At 42.3% G+C, this 24,286-nt stretch overlaps 1 protein-coding gene across 4 annotated transcripts in view; it reads left to right on the top strand.

Moving 5' to 3' along the window:
- Positions 1-24,286, top strand: part of reln (reelin) — a 96,067-nt gene that overhangs the window by 48,666 nt on the left and 23,115 nt on the right. For all 4 annotated transcript variants that reach the window (XM_044193588.1, XM_044193589.1, XM_044193586.1 and 1 more), the window contains exons 5-26: positions 6,628-6,660; positions 6,794-6,872; positions 7,658-7,754; positions 9,446-9,497; positions 10,733-10,841; positions 11,357-11,597; positions 11,938-12,083; positions 14,104-14,255; positions 14,424-14,539; positions 15,053-15,261; positions 15,759-15,887; positions 15,988-16,097; positions 16,326-16,392; positions 16,655-16,888; positions 17,894-18,055; positions 18,775-19,011; positions 19,444-19,636; positions 20,455-20,567; positions 22,334-22,471; positions 22,634-22,820; positions 23,484-23,689; positions 23,868-24,039. In XM_044193588.1, the coding sequence (XP_044049523.1) occupies positions 6,628-6,660; positions 6,794-6,872; positions 7,658-7,754; positions 9,446-9,497; positions 10,733-10,841; positions 11,357-11,597; positions 11,938-12,083; positions 14,104-14,255; positions 14,424-14,539; positions 15,053-15,261; positions 15,759-15,887; positions 15,988-16,097; positions 16,326-16,392; positions 16,655-16,888; positions 17,894-18,055; positions 18,775-19,011; positions 19,444-19,636; positions 20,455-20,567; positions 22,334-22,471; positions 22,634-22,820; positions 23,484-23,689; positions 23,868-24,039 (3,182 nt within the window). The remainder of the gene's footprint in view (positions 1-6,627; positions 6,661-6,793; positions 6,873-7,657; positions 7,755-9,445; positions 9,498-10,732; positions 10,842-11,356; positions 11,598-11,937; positions 12,084-14,103; positions 14,256-14,423; positions 14,540-15,052; positions 15,262-15,758; positions 15,888-15,987; positions 16,098-16,325; positions 16,393-16,654; positions 16,889-17,893; positions 18,056-18,774; positions 19,012-19,443; positions 19,637-20,454; positions 20,568-22,333; positions 22,472-22,633; positions 22,821-23,483; positions 23,690-23,867; positions 24,040-24,286) is intronic.

Below are 24,286 nucleotides of genomic sequence, written 5' to 3'. Positions count from 1 at the left end.
CTTGACATAAAAATGAAACCCGAGAACTTCTTTGACATTAAAGAAAGTGTGCTGTGGTGGAGCCAAAACTGTATTACTGTGTAGAGAAGTGTGATAATGCAGAAACCAACTCAGAAAATAATGCTAAAGTGAAAAACTATACGCAAATAATGGTTGTTGTCTTAGGTCCGTGTATGTTTTCATATTTTTGATGTTTTTTCGTTTGAACCAAATAACGAAGAAACGGAAATACCATGTTTTTACCAAACAGAAAAACAAAGCCGCTTTTCCGGTTTTGTTGTCCAATTTTGGTTTTTGCAAATTCCTTTTTTCATTTTTCCGTTTTGAAGAAATGAGAAAAGCAAGACACGGAAGTGAAAGTAAATATATCAAAATAAAAGCCAAGAGGATAGTAGAAATTCTATAACATTCTACAAGCACATACCAGGGTAAAGTTAGAAGAAAAATAAATGAATATACCTGGACCGGGACATGATTTATGTTCATTCATAATTTGATGTTTATTAATGCCATTGAAAGTATGTATGTGCTATATATGTTGAATAAATTGTTCAAATTTGTATGGATTCTCTTCACTTGACATAATGGGAGTGTTTGTTGTCTATTATTATACACACTGGAGTCACACACTCCAGTGGAGTGTATAGTGTGAGACATCTCCTTAGACTTGTGAGTGTAGCTGTGCTATCCCTGTTTCATGTCTTGTACAATACCTCATAGTCACCTCCTAAAACAGTGTTCACACAGTATATAGCACAGTGGTTAATCATTATATAGACCATATAGCCTACATTATGAAATTTCTGATGTGAGTTTGTTGTCAGAGCTCCTAAGAAGCTAGCTAGCCATCCGGCCAAGTACGCTCACAGACTGAGCTGCTGTCTCATAGAAAAGAGGCTTTTATTTCACTGTTGACGGATGGTTTGTTTAAATATCACTACACAAATGTCTTTTATAAAATAACGGGAACCTGTGGTTATCTGCCTTGTTCTCCTGTGGGGTGTTTTGACATAACCAGCCTCAAGCATGTTCCAGTGGGCCTTTCACCCCCTGGTACTCCGCCCCAGCCAGCTCAAAGCAGGATTCGTGAGCCTGCCTGGCCGGCCGGCTAGTTAACAACCCATGCAGGCGCTAGCTTGCAGTCGCACCTGTTTGTGGGGCTTCTCTCTATTGCTTTGGTGTGTGAGAGACTATCGTGATTTGCTGTCAAAACACCCCACAGGAGAACAAGGCAGATTTACTTTTCCGTTTTTAAACCAAAAACAAAAAAAACATGGTATTTCTATTTTTTGGATCAAAAAAAAAAGAACTTTCAAAACGTACACAGACCGTCTTAGTTCGCTCAGCAAAGTCAGACTTACCAGCAGGTGAGGCCGAAGGCCTGTAGACTTTTCCCCTCCGGCAGGATCAAATAGTCTACCGTCCCAAATTCAGCCACAGAGTGGCAAAGAGAGTGCAGGCTGCTCTGAGCAAAGTTACTTCAAATCTAGGCATTAGCATTCAAAGTGGAATAAAAGATAGGGGGCCAGCTCAAGCCACTTCAGAAGTTCATGTGCTTAAGACTCAAGCTTTGAAGAGCTGGAGAAATGAAAGCTATATAAAGCAGGGTTATGATCCATGGAGGAAAGGAAGGAAATGAGGAAAAGAGAAAGGAAGGGATGGATGGAGGGAGGGAGAGAAACAGAGGGCAGGCTGCTCAAATAAGAAGGCAATCAGGGGTGATCAGCCAGAGTGAAGACTTTAAGAACAAATGGGCAGATTTGCCATGGAGCTAGAAAAAGAAGGTAACATTGGAGTGTGAAGCTTAGCATGATAAAGAGATGGAGAAATATATTATAATGTAAATAAGAGATTTAAGGATAAAGAAAGAAGAGGAGAGGTATAAGCCTTTAACTCACTGTGGAACGTCTTACATGCAGCACTTTGCTTCTCAGTAACAGAAAGCCTCCCTGCAAGTTCACGGAGACAGGTGTTTGTTTTAATGTTTCCACTCTGGTGCCCCTAAAAGCCTGCTGAAACGTAAGCAAAGGCTGGATTTGTGTGTGTGTGTGTGTGTGTGGGTGTACATGTGTGTAAAATAATCTGTATAGCAGTGTTGGGGGATGCCTGGTCCCAGACACACTGCTCTCCCCTGTGCTCTCTCAGCTCCTTTCTGCTGTGCCAGCACCCTTCTTCACCCCATTCCATTCATTCAACGTCCAATTCATCCCTCCAATTTCCCTTTCAGTTTGCTTTGATCTACACCCCATTACTTAACTCTACAACCAGCATAGAAAAATCCCCAATTTTGTTCTTATTTGTGGATCCAGAAGACAAAACTAATGGGAGACTGACAAATACTGCTGCAACCAAATGAAATGCACAGCACAACAGAGTAGTTTGTGGCACCAATCAGCACATTGCCAAATTGTTTGGACAGGCTCCTAGAGATGCTTTAAAGCATGACGTGGCAAAATGCAAATTGGCGCCACAGTTTTAAATGACTGCAGGTATACGAACAGACAGGCAGGAGGATGAAACAGAAGTACATTTCCGCTCCTACTGAGCAACCATAAAAAGACTTATTAAGCCCAGATGAGAGGAGCCAAGGCAGGGGATGAGGAGAGTTAGGGGTGGGCTAGTAAAGGATGCTGTGTGCTAAAGGGTGGAGTGGTTGTGGGTGTTGAATGGTGCTGCAGGCCGTCCATCAGCTCTATCTCCTGACAGCAGGGCCAGCAGTCCCTGCTTTCTGCCCAGCATCGCCAGATCCTCTCATTTCCAGCGAGGGAATAAATCAGGTCTTTATGGGCCTGGCCGAGTGCACTGCACCCCAGATGGATTATTAAAGGGACATATAACTCAAAGAGGCCACTGCTCCCTGAGGGACGCCTGATCACAGCGCAACAGAGGAGGGACGGGTGGCCGCCACTCTCCCACCTCCTCGCCACCCACCCAGTCTGCCAGCCAGCCTGCTTGCCTGGCTGAACGCCGGCTCGCCTGCCATCCCTCATTGCTCACCAGCAAGAAACCATGAGACCTCACTATCTAGTCTATATTCCCCTCTTGACTCCTGACTGTCTGCTCTAGCCCGCTTTTCTCCTGTTTTTTCCTTCCTTTCTTCTTCTTTTCTGATCTTCTGCCATTAAGATTTTTCCTCTTTTGCTATTTTGTTTGTGTAATTGTTTTTGGAATTACCTTAATTACTCGACTTCAGCAAGCAAGGGGTGATGATATGTGGAAGAATATGCATTGTGTTCCCATCTCTAAAAGCCAGGGGATGTTTGGCAAAGAAATAAATGCAAAAAGCCAAAAGTTGAATGCTAAATAAGCCCGTCCTCTTGTTGTTGATACACTTGGCTAGACAACTTAATTCTCACCATTGCGAAGAAAAATATGTCTTTACCTTGGATTCCACCTTTACTTAAAAAAAGAGCTAGAAAAGGTAACACAGAAATTGGAAAATAGTTGTGAGTCATACTTCTTTGCTGGTCTCCTCTCCACTCACCTATGATTATTGTATTGATGCCAATTGAAGCCCACACAAAGGCCCTCGTTTTTGTTGAGTGGAGTGAAGTGGCTGCATTCTGACCTTGGAGAACCATTTCTTTCTAGTCATTGTAGAAGGAAAAACAACAGCATCCTGCATCCTGGTGAGTCAGTAATTGCAACCGCCAGTTAGACAGGAGCAACTCGACTTCAAACGCGGTTCACCTTGTCGAGGATGTGAGTCAGACGAAGGGAAAAAGACCAAACGAAAGGAGAACAAGGGAGATTGGAAGAGTGGGTGCGGTTTACAGGGTGGGGAGAAAAAGAGAGAGAGGAGATTAGAGCTGGAAGATGGAGAGAAGAGGGGGAGAAGATTTAACATGACTTGTGCCCTGCGCTCTTTGTGCTGAGATGTCTGAGTCTGCCAAAGCTTATGCTTGTTTAGTCCCCCCTCGTATCACCCCAACCCTGCTCATCAGCAACCATCCAATTTTAGTCCCGGTGTAGTTTATTGAGAATCCCCTTCTTTTCTGTTGCTCCTGTTTATATGTGTGCATGTGCATTTGTGTGCATGTGCATAGCAGCGAAATAGCAGAGAGGGTTGGGTCAGCTGTGGAAGGCAAAGCTGTATGTGTGCATTTCTGTGTGTGTGTGTGTGTGTGTCCCTCTGCATGCTTGTGAGTATAAGCCCTGGCCAGGGAGATACAGGCATTAGCAGAGATGAGCTGCAAATAGAGGAGGCAGTAATTGAAGTCTTTAAGAAAGTGAGAGGGGATTAATCCAAGTGAAATGAGCGCCACTGTCTGCTCCCGATGCGCAGAGGGTTAGGCAGAGAGAGACAGAATGGGTGCGGATGGAGGGGTGGGCAGGAGGGAGAGATTGTGATAGAAGGAAAGTGAGAGAGACAGCAGGAGAGTGTGATGAAGCATGGAAAACGAAAACTGTAAATGAGGCCTTTTTGGAAGCTTGAAGGGATTATCCACCCAAAAAAATCTTTGGGCCTTTCTCCAGCCAAATGGCCTCACTAGAAAGACAGAGCGATTTAGAAGGGTTTGTTTAAGAGAGAGACGGGAGAAGACTGTAGAGAGCAGAATACCAACCAAGCATTTATTACTGTATGTCAGTTTGAGAGATTGGATTACCAGGAATCGGGTTTTAGTACATGCTCTTTTCAGGTTGAATACTTAATATGAGCACATACTCATGTAAACTGAGCACACAACTGCATATTTCATTGTTATTATAGTTTAATAAGAATGTTAAAAAGGCACAAGAAACATGAGAGAGTTACACATGCTGGGATTGATAGCTCCTCTAAACATGTTTTGAATCAGCAGACATTGGAGGATTAGAGGGTGAGAAGGGGAGAGAGCAAGAGAGAGGGAGAGGGAGGAAGAAGGCCCTTTGATCTGCTTTAAATGGGCTTCATCGTCAAGCCCGAGCTCCAGCCATTGAGCTGAGCGTCAGGGCCCACCAGAGCCGCAGCAACAGTCGCAGCCACTGAACCCCCCCCGTGAGGCCACTAAGACTCCAACTTCTACAGTCAGCATGAAACTTTACCACCACTCTGTGAATAGTAAATCCATTTCTAAGTGCCTGGCATTTGGATCCAATAGGAAGAAATGAGGGCAACTATTGGAAGTGAAGCTTGAGCTCAAAGTAAAGACATTTGCAGAGCCATTATGATAGTAAGAAACCTTTTTTTGATAATCCCTCCTCTCTTGATTCAGGTTCTGTTGTTTATGAGGGGTTTTAGGTGGGCTTTCTCAAATGTAAGCCCCTCTCTTAGAGGAAATTTTAGAACTGCTGTAAGGTTTGAAAGAAAGTTTTAAATAACTTGAAATGAAAGTTAGGAAAGAGTCCTCACTGTGTTATCTTAGTGTGTTTTATCAGGTGGGCAGGCTCATCCTGGATGGAGAATACTGTGGCAGATTATCCTTCTCTTCAGTCTGGAGTAAGGCTGTCTTAAAAAAAAAAAAACACCTACCAGAGCAGAGTAAAGAAGCTCAAAGGGATTGAAGGGTGACATGTTCACTTAAGTTAAAGCCACTGTGCCACTCAACAGTGACTGATCATGAAACAAGGTTAAACTCAAATTCTCTAATATGGCTGTGTAATTTAAAGTCTAGAAATTTGCTTAACAAGATAAAACAAAACAACAAAAATTTCATTTTTCTTTATTTTCTCAGTGGCTGAATCTTAAATATACAACAGGGAAGTTCTAGAGTTCGATTATCAACTGGTGCACCTTTTTTTTTTTGGTGCAAGTCAGAGTTTAGTAAATGACATCCACTGAACTGCGTCATTTGTCACACCTTTCTGGTCTCTTTTTTCTATGTGTACCAGCTAATAAAACATAGTTTCCACCAAACTAATCTATCAAAAATTCCTCAGTTTGATTTATAAAGTTTTAAACCTCACTATGTACTACCTCCTCCATCTTTTCTCGCACAAATGTCACATCCATACTCTGCAACTTTATGATATTTTGCCAAAAAGTGGATGCAGACTGTATTCTACAAAGTGTTCTCAGAGATTGAGATAGACCCAGTGTTTTGTTTTTTTTTAAATCCATGTTCGATTCATTAAGTCTTAACACTTCACTACCCCCCTGCTTTCACCTATTCTCAGAGCTGTGTATCCCCTGAGAGAGATTGATGGTTGAGTGTGTTAGCTAGGCAATGGCCACAGATTACAGCACACAGGCGCCTCTGGGGAAGATGGCGGTTAATTGGCATTGAACCGTTAATCATGGCCGCCTGGCCTTTCATTACTGAAAGGAATTAACATCAGCAGCCAGGAGACTGCAGCCGTGGCCGGCCAGGACACAGAGGAAGTTTGTTTCACTCAGAGATGATTTAAGAATGGGCCCATTTCCCTGCTCTTACTAATACACACGTTATCCATGCAGTTAACAATGCAAAACTGCACAGATATGAAAAGTCTGTTAAGTCTGTGCATTTATTTTAGTTCATATATTAACATGAAGGTTCATACATGCACTTCTCCAGCTATCAATCTGCCCATGAAAAGTAACTGCCTGCTAGTTAGGCCCGGGGCTGGCATAAGACAGACATCAGACTATACCTGTACATGCAAGATGTTTCCACTGTGTAACTCTTTTTTCTTCTTTATTGCTGTCTTCTTCTCTGTCTGTTTCAGTTCCAACCGAGTCCCCACTGAGACCAAGTCTTGGTGAGTCTGCATTTCATTTCATGCTGTTATTTTCTTTTGATATTATAATCACACAGGTAATTACAACATGAAAAGACTAGGTATCATACAGATTGTGTCTAACTGCGAGCATATGGTGTATGTGTTTGTGTAGTGGAACTCCATGGTAAACATGCTGTGCTGCGTGATGACTTTGACTCCAACCTCCAAGGAGAGCTGGACCCCAGCATCTGGTAGGTGAAAAGGTTACGACTCGTCTTGTAAAGGCCCTGACACACTGGCCTGACCATGTCGGGACGTCGGTGAACATTTGAAGCCCTAGTTTTTGCGGTGTGTTCTGCACCATTGGCACTCGTCGGCCCTCGTCTATGGCTTTTCCAGCCGACTGCGCACGTTGAATTGGCAGCGGAGGCCATCATTGAGAGAAATAGCTCTGATTGGCTGTTCAGCTTAAGCGAATCAGTGCACAAGAAGATAAATATATTTTTGTGTTGTTGTTATTCTGCTAACGTTAGCTGGCTAACTAGCGTCTTGAATCCATCAGGAGATCAGACATTTCAGATTAGACAGGAAATCAGACATTTTCTTGATTAGAAGCAGCTGTTTTACGAAACCTTCTGAGCGAGTGCGGGCAGACCTACATCCATGGGACTGCGTTTGTTTATATCCGCAGTCCTGGGTCTTCCAGTGTTCTTTTTTGAATGACGAATGCAGACTGCCAACACATGCTGGTATGGAGAGTTATTACCTCTCGCGCAGGTGCAGAACATACGTGCTAGTTGGCCGTTCACTGTAGTCAGTGCGGTGTGTTCTGGTGTCACTTTTTGGCCAAGACAGAGGCGACGTGAGGCGACACAACAGTCTGCTTTTGTTGCCGCTAGTTCTTTGACATCAGTTGGGTGTGTCAGAGCCTTAATCTTATAGTGCAATCACTATTTACATTTTTGGTGCTCTCCTTTGATACTTTATGCTTTTGTTATAACTCAGTCTTTTCTTCTCTCCTCTCCTCTCCCTGCAGGTCTGAGTGCAGTAACTGTGAGGTGGGAGAGCAGTGTGGTGTACTGATGCATGGCAGAGCGGTCACTTTCTGTGAGCCCTTTGGAGAGCGAGAGCTGGTAACTGCCATGTTTGACCACACTGCGACCACTTTACATTATTACGGCCCATTGACCATACATCCAAACCAACCACTCAGTAGCCACAACCACAACTACAGTAAATTACGGCATACTAGCTGTGACCACTGTAGAGTCTCATGTTTAAACATCTGTAGTTCTATAAACTCTCCACAAATGTCTACACTATTGTGCCATTCTGACAAATAAGGTAATATCTGATTGTGGTAAAAGGCTGGAAATTTGCCTGGCCAAATCTAGCTGTTGGCCATGAATTTTAAAATAAAAGCATGCATTTAGCAACAATCAAAAAACACATTTTGCAATTTACTATTATCTGCTCCATTTATAGTGAGAGCTAAAATATTAGTAAGAAATCCAAAACATTTATGTGCATCTGGTCAGCAAAAGCAAGCTTAGATGAAACAAAATCACACGTGTTTGGTCTGTTTGCATGTGTAAGGCTCGGCATGACTGAACATGCCCAAATATATCCAACCAAGTAGTCCTACCTCAAACAAAACATAATTAAAAGTAAACATGGAGCCAATATCATGAAACTGTTTAATGTTTGCCCCATGTTTGTGGTAAAAACGAAAAGCATGCTGACTTTGTCCAGCTTAAAATGTGTGGAAATAGAAAAACTGATATCGCTTTTGCACATTTACATGAGTAAATTTGTATTTATCTTGTACATAACAGCTTTCTTTCCATCATCTGCCAACTTAACTCAAAATACTGCAGCACCTGTTTTGCATCTATGAGTTTTTGCCCCAGCAGTTTTAGCCAAAGCTAACTTCTGGTACCACAACATTTAAAAGTGAAAATGAAAACATAAGGAGCACAAAGGCCTGAATATCATACCATGATCATTCTACGGTAAAATACAGTAGTATCAGGATACTGCCTGACATGCAGTGTGGCACACACACACACATCATGCCAACACACACACATACACTCATAATTGCTTATCAGATCTTTTCATGCCCTCTGTCTTTCTTTATAAAGTTGTTTTCAGACTGTTTATTCTGCTGTAAGACATGAAAGCCAGTCAGCAGCAGAGAAGTGTTTAGTGCCTCATGATTCTATTTACTTCTCTGATAAACAGTTGCTTTGTCTGTCACTGTTCCAAATGTTTGATGCCGCTGCCTGGCAGCTCTTCTGTCAAGTATAACAAGCGTGCACATCCAGAAACACAGAAACATTTACACACAGATAAACACAAATACAGCATCATCAACAATGAGAACATACAGTATACACACACAGAGATAAACACACATTGAAAAAATAAGTGTTTATATAATTTTATTGATACTATACAAGAAAAGAATGCTCCACCGACTTGCCATTTAAAGAGTAACTTAACACCAGATGTTGTTTTACTCACCTCCAGTGGTTGATGTTTTCCCCCTTCTGCAGTGATATAGAAATATCTTCAGAAGGGTTGAAAACTTGACATCAGTGTTAGATGTGGTTACAGCTGCAACAGACTTCACACTTTAAACCAGAAAACATCAGTGAAACAAAACTTTTCAGCTTGGTATTTAAAACACTTTGCTGCTTTAGCTCGACAAATCATATTGGAAAAACCTCCACCTGAGTTAGTAGTTAATATTATTTCAAACTTAAACTAGATTAGATTATTTATGGGTGATATCCTAAGCTACCTTGTGTATCTTCCCCAGACCACTGTACCTCTCAACACTAGCACAGCCTCAGTCCTGCAGTTTGCCATGGGTGAGTATTAAATCTCCACACGCATTGTAAATAATAACTACATTAAGACAGGCTTATGTATGAGACCTATTCAACCCTGTTTAAATATCTTAGCCCTGCATGCAACAGTCTTTTCCAGCTAGGACAATAGATCCCTTTATCATCCTCAAGAAATAGGCATCTTTTGCCCTGTTACATGTCAGTAAGCCAACTGGTACAGTATTTCTGTGTTTCTTTCGCTCTCTCTTCTGCTCTGCCTCTCCTATCACAATAATGAATGATTTACAATATTCTGGAAAGACACCCAGAAGGCCATGGCAGAGTTTTTAGAGGTGTTGTTTTTTTCATGTCCATTACATGCATCCACCAGTTCTCATGGGAACCAGACTGGGAGGAAATAAGAGTACATACTGTAGTGACAACCCCTCTCACCCTCACCCTCCCTCCTCTATTTCTCTTTCTCTGTCTTTTCCCATCTCTTGTTCTGTCTTGCTGCGCTCTGGTTTGCAGGTCATTAATAAGAGTTTGTGATGCAGTAATGTTGTGTATGGAGCAGTTCAGGAGAGCAGTGCAATGAAGTGGTGGCAGGTTAATGCACGGCTGTGTTCAGTGGGGATGGAGCAGCACGGCAGGACACTGACCTAACATGGACGCTGCACACCGTCAGGTGGTGTGGGAGGAGGGGGAGAATAAATGTGGGCACATGGGGGTTAGCCTGCTTCCTCCATTAGCAACCTTTAACCCCGCTAGCTCCCACAGCACCCTCACAAACCTGCATTTTAAAGGTGCAAAAATAGTCTGATCCCACACAAACTCGTCAAACAGAAATGCATAAGAATATGGGCACTCATACACAGGTGCACCAACAGTATCTAGCTGTAGTTAGCTATAGAGTCTTTGATCCTACATCAGCATTTCTCCTCCAATAACCTCTGCTCAACCCCTTCATACCGCCTCATAACTTCTCTCAGCCCTGTTAAGCTGCTGATCACTTAGTTCCACCATGACACCATTTAGACATCAATTTCCACTTGGCTGAGGGAGGGATGTGGGAGCAATCAGTCAGAAGAAGCCACCACGCCGTGCCTAGCTGCCCCTCAGGGCATACAAAGGATCATTGCCATGCTGATAAAATTGAATAAAAATTCAATTGATGAAAAAGGGAAACTAGCTAACACATTCTTTAGCTGTTCCCTCAACAAGAGTGTATTCACGGTCATATATGTCTGTCCTCTGTGTGTGTTTATATTCCCCAGGCTCAGGCTCCTGCCGGTTCAGTTACTCAGACCCCAGCATCACTGTCTCATACAGCCTAAGTGGTAACGCCAACACCTCAGATGACTGGATCACACTGGAGAAGATCAGGTCTCTCTCTCTCTCCTCTTCTTCCTTCTTCCTCATCCATCTCACTGTCCGTCCATCTGTTGTGAACACCCGCCCTCTCTTGTTTCCCTCATTCACACCTCCCCCTCTCAATTTGTCATTCCTCTCCTGTTTGTGTCTCTATGATCCCCCTGTTTTTCATCCCTCTATCTATCTGTTTAGTCAGCTCTCAAACAGAGACACAATGTAATGATACTGTCTTCTAACTACAATATTTAGGTCCAGTAAGTTCATGCTGTGCTTTTGTGTAAACACAGAAACCAAGTCATAGCTCAACTACGAAATCACTTGGACTCATTCTGCAACCTACTTTTCTCTCTCAGTTTCACTCCCATCATAAGGGCATGCAGTGTTTCTCCATATTTGGCTACTTCAGCCTTATTTTAATGATTAATTCTGATTATTTATTGCATAAACATGTAACATTTATTTGCATAAACACAGCCACCACACACATTCACCAAGATCCTCATGTTGTATGTTTTCCTCTCCTCTAGAGCCCCTAGCAACAGCAGCACTGTCGTCCACCTGCTTCCCCTGCCACATCACTCCAGGGCTGATGCTGTTCGTCTCCGCTGGTCTCAAGAGGCCCCCCAAGGCCCCGAAGGCTATGAATCCTGCTGGGGGCTGGACAATGTGCTGCTGGTCAATGCTGCCCACAGAGCCCCCCTCATGGAGGACCACTTGGACCCTCCAGACACTGCCAACTGGCTCTTCTTCCCTGGAGCTACCGTCAAGGTATATCGATAAACCAGTGGACATTTACATGGATTCCCTGCCTTACACATGGATTTCATTCACAAAGGGTCAAAGCCCTGTGGTTAGAAATATAATAGAAAGTCTACTGACCCATATTAATAAAGAAACTTGCTGTTGCTTGAAAGACAGATTTTTACAACTTGTGCTTCGCTGCATGTTAAAGTAGAGTAAATACCATAATCATGAGGTGCTTTCAACCTTAGAGCAGGGGAACAGCATTTCCACAAGTGTTTCAATTTACAGTTAATTTTCTTAAGACACTGCTTTGCAAAAGTGGTTACTGGTTGCATATGTTAACACCTGTGTTCTTCTTGGCCAGCATGCCTGTCAGTCCGAGGGCAATGCCCTGTATTTCCATGGTGGTGAGGGAGTTGGCCAGAGCTTTGCCTCCACCAGAGACATTGACCTGCATCGTGAGGAGGGAAGGAGCTACTGGGAGGAAGACTTTGAAAGCCCGCCCTCAAAGTAAGTCAAGATGATGGTCTAATTTCTTTCCCCACCCCCTTTACTGGATCATTTTATCTAAATGTGTCTTAAATAAGTAAGTAATCTTTATTTCTATTGCACTTCTCAAAACCACAGTTACAAAGTGCACATTAAAAAAAACATAAAATACAACAAAACGATTACAGGAAAACGTCAAACTAGACAATTAAAATTAAATATGATACAAACAGCAAAATACCACTGGAGCATTACATTATTAAAATGCCAATCATTACAAATTTACACCTTTTTATAAGCTTTTTCAAATGTGGCGCTGACTCAGCTGACCTGATACTGAGGGGGAGTTTGGTCCACAGCAATGAAGCTAAAACCAAAATGCTAGTAAACCAAATGCTAGTAAAACCAAATGTGGTTGCCAAACCTGAGGCAAAAGTTTTTTATGGTTTTAAAGAATCAAAATATATAACAAAGCCAGACCATAAAGGTTTAAAAGGAACCATGAAAAAATATGATCCTTAATGAATGTAGGGTCAGTTTGGGATGATACATTTGACTTTAGCCCCAGGCCACATTTTAGCTGGGAAAGAGAGAGTTAACAGAGGGGGAGGATTTTGGTGGGATATCAGTTCTCTGGTATTTCTATGTGTGTGTACACATGCACATGTACACCTGTCACTTGTCATATGTCAAGTGATGTAACATGCAGCGTATTGCACAAGTTTAAGTTAAACTTGGGGGCTGACACAGGTGAATGTCATGCCTCTGACTGCTACAGAGACAGCAGTCCATCTGTTCAGAGTGAAACACACACACACACGCACGCAAACACACACTGGACAGCAGACAGCAAGGAAACACTGTCAGAAGCACTGCAAGAGGTAGAGAGATAAAAGAGGTGAGATGATAGCTAGTGTTACTGCCAGAGAGTAATTAACACGCCTCATGCAGCAGGTCTGTCAGTACATTTTTCCATTAATGAGAAGGACCTCAAACAGGAGTGTGTTTCTACGGCTGCCCCGCACCCTCACACCTTCCGTCAGCATGCCAACATGCTACACTGCATGCAAGCTCTCAGCCATCAGGCGTCATGAGCTGACACATGTGTGTGGTAGGCAGGGAGAGTTTTTGCTTGTATTATTGCTATGCTCCACTAAGTGTCATTTAACCCAACACTGGCTGTGACAGAAAAACACCAGATTATATACTGCATGGCAGATATTAGAGAGGAACAGGGGGTAAAGGAAGGGGAGAGAAAGAGAAAGAGGGAGGGGAGGTAGAGGAACACAGGAGAGGGCTGACACACTGAGTTAACTTCTGTCAGTGCTAATGAGGATCCTCTCTCCACTGTGCAGAAATATGTGTCTGCACGTGTGTGTGTGTGTGTCCTGTGTCTGTAAGTCCTCTTCCAGGTGATTTATGCTGTATTCCTGGCATTGTGTGTTTGTTTACTGGCAAGGTGTGAATTATGGCAACTGTTTACTGACTTCAGTAATACTCCGGAGGGAGATGCTGTGTAAAAGAGGCAATCTATAAACACAAGTGTTTGCATCCTAAAATTTCTGTGTTTGTGTGCTGTTATGTCAGTAAGTCTCATTTGGGGTTTATATTTGTCTAAGATTAAGTGCTTGAATTTCACAAGAAATGTAACTCCTCTGTTTCCTTTTCTATTTCTTTAGCTGTAAATTATACATTCACATTACCTTGTTATTTTCAGGCTTTTCCTTCTTTAACTAAACTTACTCTCAAGAATGAATTGTTGTTCTGAACTCTATTCAGGCCATAAACAATCTGACAAATATGTGAAAAATATGAGCTACCACTGAGTTATTAAAGTTTTTTTAAGAGTAATACATCATGTGGCCTGATTGCTTGAAGGGCTTGTTTTTTTTAGAATTATTGATGTTGCTGAAATACCGCCTCATAAATTTCAGGTACCACTTATTATTTAATATATAGCATTTCGAAATAAACATTTTGTGTTGAGAAACTTCTTTTACTTACTAAACCAGCCCTCCCTGTCTGTGTTTTTTTTACTCAGCTGGGACATAGAGGGAGCTGACTATGGGACCCAGTGTGGAGAGATTGAGTCAGGCTCAGCACTAGTGTTTGAGAAGGAGGGCCGGAGGAGAATGTGCACCCCCTACCTCGACACCACGTCTTATGGAAACCTTCGCTTCCACTTTACCATGGGTATAGAAATCCTCCATCCATAATACTTTGTCATGTATTTGGTTAAACAGTAGCTTTACTTTACACAACATTGTTGTGTACACGGCCTTGCTCTTTTTGGTGCCTTCACCAATATTTTTTGCACGTGTATGAAATTGCATAAACATAGTGACGTCTGTTTGTGTTTAGGCGGAGGTGACTGTGATCCAGGAGAGTCCCATGAGAACGATGTGATTCTGTTTGGAAGGTCTGAAGGCAGGAGGGAGCGAGTGGTGCTCGACACCCTTCCATATTCTTCTTACAGGGTGAGACCTACGCAACATATTCACACACCAAAAAATATGTACTCTCTATCAAAACCTTAGAGTTAATTAATCTGAAGTGCTACTGCATACCAGTAAATTGCTATTAATACCATCACAGTTAATTTAAATTCTACCCCACCATATAACATTTTCAAACTTTTAATGAAGTGGCAGCATGTCATGGTGGTGGATTTTCAGGTGTTTGACTATAAAGCTCTGTTTTTTTTATTGCATACTCTAGATCACAACAGCAGTGTTGTTCAGATAAATAGAATTAATTAAGAAACAAAACTTAAATATATCACAGAAACATGTTTACCGCTGAACCAGCACATTCCCATTCCCAGACATGATTGATATATTTCTATCAGAGATTAAACGATGATTAATAGATCGGCAGGTATTTTGATAAATGATCAAAGACTGGAGCTTTAGGGAACTCTGATTGTAAAAAATTGGTGACTAATTCTCTGGTCTGATCTTTTCATCTATCTTCCGATCCTCCTATTTCAGACTCCTGCGGTGGTATCGGTGGCAGTGTCCACTGAGCTCCAAACACCAGTAACCCAGTTCTGCCTGGAGCAGCGGTCACATGGGGGTGCCAACCGCCATGTATGGGCCGTGGACTTCATGCAGCTGCTCCCTGTGCTGCCTGGCACCCACACACATGTTGCTCAGTTCTCTATCAACCTAGGCTGTGGCTCCTACCAGCCTGCCAACAGGTGTGACACATTTTAAAACTAGGTTAGGCAGTGCTTTTATGAGGAAATATTGCCACTTTTTTCAAAATCATGAAATTGGGCTGTAACAAAGGAGACCTCCGCACGTCAAGTGAGACACCCTAGATTCTCTCAGTTATTTTGGTGTCAAGAGTGGTAACTGGTACACACAGCAAACTCGGGGGCATAATGCTTCTAAACAGCAGAATCTAGAGAAAGCTGAACTCAGCTGGCTTCTAAGAATAAGAAATGTGAGTTCAAGGAGTTTGTTAAGATCATGTTACATTATTTCTGGTTTAATTCTTCAAACTTTTGCTTTCATTTGAAGCTGCAACTGTATTAAATTGTATAGTTTCAGTTTTAATAAGTAGAGTAGAAGTTGTAAAAGAGGTTGCTCTTTTTTTACTTAATCTAAGTCCAGAGCACTTCAGTCATTTTACACTTTTTTAGATTGAAAATTAAAATGTTCAGATAAGATGTTCTCTGTTATTTTTCATTAGCGTGAGTCTGGAGTTTTCCACCAACCACGGTCGCTCCTGGTCTTTGCTCCACACTGAGTGTCTGCCAGAGCTCTGTGCTGGACCCCATCTTCCTCACAGCACCATCTACTCCTCTGACAACTACAGCGGGTATAAATGAGTCTGCACCTCTGTATGTGTGCGACTGTGCTTGTGTGTATATCTTTGTCAGTCACTGTGGATGTATACATATTGTATTCTGTCTTTCCAGGTGGACCAGAATCTCGATCCCTCTGCCCAACGCTGCCCTGTCAGAGACTACACGGTTCCGCTGGAAACAGTCCGGCACTGGAGCGGGCAGCATGTGGGCAATAGACAATGGTTGGTACTGTACATAAAGTTTACATGATACAGTCAGTGTCATGAAACAACATTGTTTTCTTGTTTACTGGAACCCCACAAATATCCCCAAAAACCTCCTCCTTTCAGGTCCCAACATACAGAATACAGTGTCACATACATTTTTATAATAGCTCAGCTAAATATTCCAAAAAATGCTTTTTTTGCAGTAAAAGAAAATATAATTTCCATGCCTGTGTTTTGCTTCAGTGTATATTGGTCCAGCCTGCCTTCGTTTCTGCTCTGGGAGAGGACATTGTTCTCGCACAGGCTGCAAGTAAGGATCTGCTTTTTATTAAACCAAATAAATCCAATGTCTCTCCTTCAAAATGAGTCTGCTCATTATCCACCTAATGCCTTACAGCACCAATCACCATTCAAAATTAATCAGATTGTATTATGGTTATGATTTATTAATGGATTTTCATTATCTCTGTCTTCTTTTTCTCATTTATATCCTTCACTCTTTTTAATGTCTCATGTCCTCCTCTCCTCTCCTCTCCTCTCCTCTCCTCTCCTCTCCTCTCTCCACCTCCCAGATGTGACCCAGGCTTCAGTGGTCCAGCCTGTGAGCTTGCCTCCCAGACCTTCCCGGCTTTCCTATCAGAGGGTTTCTCCAGCCCACGCCTCTCCTCCTACCACAGCTTCTCCTCACTTCGTGGGGCTGAGGTCAGCTTTGGCTGTGGGGTGCTGGCCAGCGGCAAGGCCTTGGTCTTCAACAGGGACAGCAGGAGACACTTGGTCACCGCTCCACTAGACAGTTCCCAGGCCAGGTAATGAAATTTCTGATAAAGAACAGGATCAAAATGTAAAAACAAATACAAACTTGTTTCATACACATACAGACATAAGCAGAGACATGAGGGGACGCACATGCACACTCTTGTACAAACATATACATGCACATCAGCATGCACACAAGCAGATTTTGATTCTGCTGATTTTGCCATCAGTAGATTACTTTGTAAAACCATGGCTTGTCTTCATCAGGTGTCTTTACTTCTGATTTATACTGCAAATGTTCCAGCCAGTCAACTATCCACTCTCCTCCTTCGCCCATCCCTCTTTCCCTCATACTCTGTGTTCCTATGCTGGGAGATGGATTGTGATCATTGAGAGGACTGCAGATGAGAGGAGAGATGAAAGGAGAGGATGAAAATGTGAGAGAGAGAAAGATGGAGAGGGAACGATGAAGTTAGATATGGCATCTGTGTTAGATTGATTATGCCTGTTACGGCTCTCAGTGTGCCACCTGATGGCCATATTTAATACCAGTTTCCTGGCTGATTGAGTGAACAGCTGCCTGAAAGAGGAAACTGCACCTCTATTGAAAGCACAGCTCAGCCTAGGAAAGAGAGAGCTGTGGGGGTGTGACTGGCAAAACCGAGACAGAATATGTCTGCCAAAACATGAACACATAAGAGGATGAAAACTCATGCTACCTTAAAATTATGTACAGTTAACATGAAAACATGAATATGAACTCTGACTCTCACTCAGTCTCTCTCACTATGTTTTGCTCCTTCTTTCCCTCCACCTCCTCATCTAATTTCATCCTCATTCATTTAATCACTCATCCATCATCCTGCCACCTCCCTCCCGCCTATCTGCTCTCCTTGACTGTCTGTTTATCTACCCTTTCACCCATCTCTCTCACCTCTCCTTCCTGAACACACTCTTGTTCAACTTACTGCTACTGTACTCCCTTTCTCTCTCCAACTGGCCCTACTCCTTCTTGCTTTCATTCTCTTTCATATACTTGCTTTCATTCTTTGCAGGTACCTACAGTTTACGCTTCGCCTGGGCAGCCGTAGCACCCTGAGCTCATGTCCTGCCCCAGACCAGCCGGGAGAGGGTGTCCTGCTGCATTACTCGTCAGACAACAGCATCACTTGGACGCTGCTGCAGCACTACGCTTACCAAGGCTTCCATGAGCCCAGGTACCTCCTATGTTAGAGTGTGTGTGTGCATGTGATGTGTTTGTGTGTGTGTCTGTACACGCTTGTATGCTTATGATTCCACAGAGACACTATAACTCCATTAACACACATTTGCACTGCTAATGGTGTGCTGGAGGTGTAAGCCACTGGGAACCATTGAGTCAGTTAATGCCATCTATGTGTGTAATGAAGACAGAGTGGGTTGGGTTCCAGCTGCGCAGGCTGGGACTCAGAGCTCTTCATCAGCACAAGAAGGGTCAATTGGGGCCAGCGAGTCAGGGACAAGTTCTACACAGCTATCTAACCTGCAGGTGCAAGTGCAGGTTCTTACTGTATCAACATGTATTTTTGTACAAAACAACATGATAAAGGAATCAGTCTTGACAAAGAGAAAAAAGGTCTTTGTGGCTAACAGAGGGGGCATAAAAAGCTATATTCATAGTCTGCATAGTTTCAGAATCGATTCAAGTGTACATTATTTACAAACAGCAGATTGCAATTATGTGGACTTCAGATCCAAGTTAGAGTCTGAATTACAGTTCAGCCTGTGTGATTAATTCCAGCTAAAATATTTGCCAATATGGATACTATCCTCAAATACATCTCACTATTCTTAAATGTGTGCGGTTGTGACTATGGCGCATGCACTACTTACGTCAAGCAAACTTTCCATTAAATGTCAGTAAAGTTCAGTTTGATAATCTCTTTCCCCCAACCAGGATTGTGTCAGTTGAACTCCCGTCTGGTGCTCGTAAGTTTGGCGTGCAGTTCCGCTGGTGGCAGCCATACCATTCGGGTCGTGGTCACGATGTGTGGGCCCTGGATGAAATCAGCATGACCTCTGTGCTGTTCAACACCATAAGTCTCGACTTCAGCAACGTGCTGGACGTCACCCAGAGTCTTGGTTTCTATCTTGGCCATGTTCAGCCCTACTGCCAGCATGACTGGACCCTCAGGTAGGAGACTTAAAGCTCTGATGTAAATACTGTATTAGTCAGTATTTGGAAACAACATTTGAAAACTTTTGTTTTTAATTAAATGAAAGGTTGTCCAATGGGTCCGAACATGATTGAATAGTTACACATTTGTCAATTCTTAGTTATTATTTACAGCAGTAATTTGTAACTCCATTTTGTCCATTTAAAGTCACCATGTGTAGAATTGTTCTCAGGCACACAGAGTGTATGTAATCAAAGCAATATATACTGTAGACTCCACCTATTTTCACTTGATTGTCTTTATTCCTACAAACAAAAAAATATGCCATCAGAACAGTTTGAAAGATGCTACAGTCACATTAAAATTCTACACATAGTGGCTTAAAGATCATGTACCACAGCATATGACATACAGTATGATATTCTCTCTTCGTCCATGTTGTACTCTAGTTTCTCCGGTGAGCCTAGCCCTGGCTCCAGTATCCGTTATGTGGAAACTCAGTCAATGCAGATCGGAGCCTCCTACAGTCTACAGTTCTCATTGGTCATGGGCTGTGGCCGCGAGCCCTCCCCTCACATTGACACTCAGGTCCGCCTGGAGTTCTCCACCAATCACGGCCTCACCTGGCACCTGGTCAAAGAGGTAAGCAGCGTGAAATGTATGCAACTTTGTTCCCCATGTTAAGTGATTGTTAACATCCGATCCCTATTGTTTTCACAGCCTGGCCCACACCTTTGTTTATGACAACAACTTGTAGAAGTCATCCTGGAGAGAGACAAGGAAAAATATAATTTATTCATGATCATGAATATTGATTTACCCATTACAGCCTCAGTAATAATGTGTAAATAATAATAAGACTCTTTAAATGTGGCACTTTGTTTTAGATGAGAAATTATCGCAATTAATTTTTATTATCTTACTATTAGCAAAAACATGGCAATACTTGAATCAGCAAGCAGATTATCTTCCCATGATTCAACAAAGATTTTCTGTGATCACAACTGGCTCATAAATATTCATAAAGCACTAAAGTATCTGCCAAGATTTTTATTGCCTTTGGAATTGAATAGGGCGTAATGAGTCCTCCATCAGTGAATTTTCTCTAATTCTCCCATGTGCATGAAAATGCAGTCATCTGGCAAGTGCAGAATGTAACTCACTGAAAGTCATGTATTGTTAATCCTTGCTTGTCTTCCAGTGTTCAAGGTCAGAGATACTGTAATCCTGCGTTAGCCTTTTATATGCATACACTGTGGGGCTAATGCAGCCTCAGGGTGTGTCTGCAGTATATCATGCTGTTAATGAAGCATTTAGCTACAAAACAAAATCCACAATTGTAAATGAAAAACTTTGTTTTATGAATTCTGAGTAATCAACATTAAGCAATTCCTTTCCCCCCCAAATGGGTATGCAATAAAAACTGTATTGTAATGAAATCCCCCACTTCTGTCACCTAGGCCTGTCTGCCTGGCATGCCAAGCTGCTCTGAGTTTACATCTCCCAGTGTCTACCACCCATCAGAGTTCAAAGACTGGAGACGCATCACTCTGTCTCTGCCTCAGAAGACCTGGTAAGTACTGCACATCTGTACAATAGACATAGTAGAAACGATTTACAAAGTGCCTTTTGGGATGGTTTGTTATCTGATCTTAGTTTCATGCTGTTTTTTGCAGTTAACAAGCATAATGCACCTGAAATACAGTCAGATGTATAACTTAAAGCTGAAAAAGAGGACACTAGGAAGCATCCACATCTATTACTGTTAATGGCTGTACATACGTAGACACACACCCCTCACACACATCCATACACATATGCACAAACTATTTCACATACAATTCTGCTTAAAAACAGTGGAGCATGCTTTGTTCATAAGCATTTTCATCAAATACCCCACCCCACCACACACAGATATCCACACACCACCACACACAGATATCCTCTCAAATATTTACTACATTTTTGGGGTCTTGGTTTGGCTTGGTTTTTGGTTGAGTTGCTTTTTTCAAAAGTAACTCATGGGCCATTAACATCTGTCCAATCCAGTAATCTAAAAGAACACAAAAAGCAATATGTCAGTTTTGCTCCAACTCATTTGCAAAACTATGCACACTTGAAAGAATACAGAAAGGGCCAAACACTTTTTAATCAACTCAGTATGGTAAAATATCCACAGCTTTACCACTCATGTTGTGGAGAGAAGGGTTTGCGACACACTTGAGAGATGCCAACACAAATGAGGTGCACACACTTTCTGTCTGGTTCACTACTCCTTGTCTGGAAAAATATAAGATAATAAAAAAGATAGTTCTCCTAAATATGGAATTTAAATGATATGGGCTCTGCGTGCTCAAATAATCTGACTACCATGTGTTAGCTAAGCAGTCAACAACTGTCATACTGCCAAAGCTTTGCCAGATGAACTCAAACTTTTGAAATTTTGTTCTGTGTGTGCCAATACAAAGACTGTGATTACATTGTATTAGGTTAATAAGACTGTAGTTATTTCGTTTAAAGGGAGAACAGAACTGAAACAAGCCCCATACTGAACCAATCATCCTGTACGGAACAGTATGTAAGGAATACATGTACTGTTACAGCCCTAGCTCACACATATATCAACTCAAATAATCACATAAACCTTCCTCACTGAGCACTGTGACCTCCACCTCCATTTCATTCTACTCCCTAGCTCCTAAATATAGGTGGTCTAATCTCCTGCAGGGTGTGATGAGAGGTCACAGGGTCATGGCAGTAAATGATAATAAAACAGTCGTGGCCAGCTCTGTATGATCAGGAGGTGGTCTGAGTTGATATGGGTCACCGAAGCAGCAGACCAAGAAACCTCCATGCTATATAATCCCCAATATACCTGACTATCTACGCTTCTACAACCATTTGTCATTGCTGTACATGCACCGAACAGCAAGCACTGAAAGACACTCACATACACAAACATGTAGCCACACTGCACGAAAACCATATCCACAGCCTAACTTTAACAGAAATGATGTGTTGATGATATTGCCCTCTCTCTGACATTCGCACAAATAGGAAAATAGACATGCACACATGTGATAAGGTTAATCTTTACTCCTGCCAGAACACTAAATCCACAAAACTTATCCCCAGTAGAGAAGTAGATTAGTGAGTATAACATGATGATGCACATGCAAGCAATAACTGTTGATAACATTATATTACTTATATATCAATTAGAATTAAGCAGTCAGTTACAGTATTGCAATTTTTCTTCCATCTATGTACATTTTGTTCAGCTTCTATAGTCTGAATCTAGTTAAACTATTTTTGCGTGTGTATACCCTCTGTGTTCAGGTCCAGTGCAACACGGTTCCGCTGGATCCAGAACTACTATGGAGAGCAGGATGAGTGGGCCCTTGATGACATCTACATCGGCCAGCAGTGTCCTAACATGTGCCACGGACATGGTTGGTGTGACCATGGACACTGCAGGTCAGCTTTCACACACAGAAACACACATTAAACGTCTTGCGGTTGTTCTTTTTTACTTTTTCAATATCACTCAACTTTTGATGGATGTTTGTGGGATTCATATTAAAGCATAGATGAACAAAGAGCAAAGACAAGAAGTTCAGCCATTGTCTTCTCTTGTAGGTGTGATGATGGTTTCACTGGAACAGACTGCCAGCCCTCCTCCCCCCTCTCCTCCAGTGTACTCTCTGACTTTGAGTCCCAGGATGCACTGCTGGCCACCTGGCAGGAGGTGATTGGTGGAGAGGTGGTTACCCCTGACATGGGCTGTGGGGTGGTCTCATCTGGATCGTCACTGTACTTCAGCAAGGTAAAACAACATTGCAAGAATGCAGCATTTTTTAACATTTTCATATTTTTTCATAAACTACAGCACTTACTGCTAAGAAAGAAATCAGGCACATCAATCCTATCATTGTCCCTGTGTCTTTTGGTGCAAATCCAGATCTAGATTCAAAATGTAAAAATATTTTGTGTCATTGAAATAACTAATTTAGAGTATTGTGCAAACTTGGCAGAGGTACAGTATGTAATCTTATTGCTTTCTAGTTTTTACTGGCAAAAAACTGCTGACCTTTGATCTCTGAATTACCTCTACCCTGAAAACGAATAGATTTAATTTAATCATACCATGGCTCTATAAAATACTTGATTCTGAATTAGTGCACATAGCTGGAAATCTGTTTGTTGCAGCTGTTACCAGGAAACAGCCTATCCTATTTGTTGCAGTTACATTTATTACAGGACTGACAAAGATATTGGCAAAACAAAGTTTGCATTTAAAGAGTGTGTTGCCCCACAATACGAACAAACAATATTTATATTTTGATTACTGGAAAGTGGCCATGATACAGTATATATATAGGGTGGGACATCTCCTCTGACCCATGGTTATAAAAAATAACATGCATGCAGCTCCTAGTTGATTATCCCTTACTTAATATGCACAAATATATTTGTGTGTTGTTGTCAGGCTGGGCTGAGGCAGCTGGTGAGCTGGGACCTGGACACTGAATGGGCGGAGTTTGTGCAGTTCTACTTGCGGGTGGGCGGAGACCTGGCGGAGTGTAACCAGGCAGACAGCAGGGAGGAAGGAGTGCTGTTGCAGTACAGCAACGACGGAGGCATCAGCTGGGGCCTCATCGCTGAGATGTACTTCACTGACTTCACCAAGCCTCGGTGAGAAACATGGGGATGAAGAAAGGGGGAAATTAATACTTTTCATCTTTACCAGTACACAAGATCTGCTTTTACTGTTTCTTGTAGTCTATATGGTAAAAGAGTTTTAGATGTGGCTGTGATGATTGTACATTTTGGAAGAGAAACATCAGTAACTTGTCCCTTCTTCTATTCTCAGCTTTGTCCACTATGAGCTTCCCTTGGCCTCTAAGACACCCTCTACAAGGTTTCGTTGGTGGCAGCCTCTTCACTCTGGGGAGGGTTATGACCAGTGGGCAATTGATGATGTCATAATTTTGTCAGAGAGGGAGAAACACATCATCCCCATGGCCAATCCAACACTACCACAGGTCAGGAATTAATTTGAAGAGTTTTTCCTTTAACTTGTCATTTGTGCTCTGACCTTGTGCAGCAGCTTCGGCTTCATCTTGATATATGACTTCTTTTGTTGTAATGGAAAGTGTCAGCCAAACTGAGATAAAACAGCTACAAATCTTTACTCTTTCCCGAAGTGTATCCATTTATCTTATGAGAAGTACGTTCTGCTGCACACACTGGTACCTGTTACACAAAACACTACACTCTTCTGTCTGCACA

The sequence above is a fragment of the Siniperca chuatsi genome, linkage group LG4 (genome assembly GCF_020085105.1).
Source record: "Siniperca chuatsi isolate FFG_IHB_CAS linkage group LG4, ASM2008510v1, whole genome shotgun sequence".
Taxonomy (NCBI): domain Eukaryota; kingdom Metazoa; phylum Chordata; class Actinopteri; order Centrarchiformes; family Sinipercidae; genus Siniperca; species Siniperca chuatsi.
This window is presented reverse-complemented; position numbering and strand designations above follow the sequence as displayed.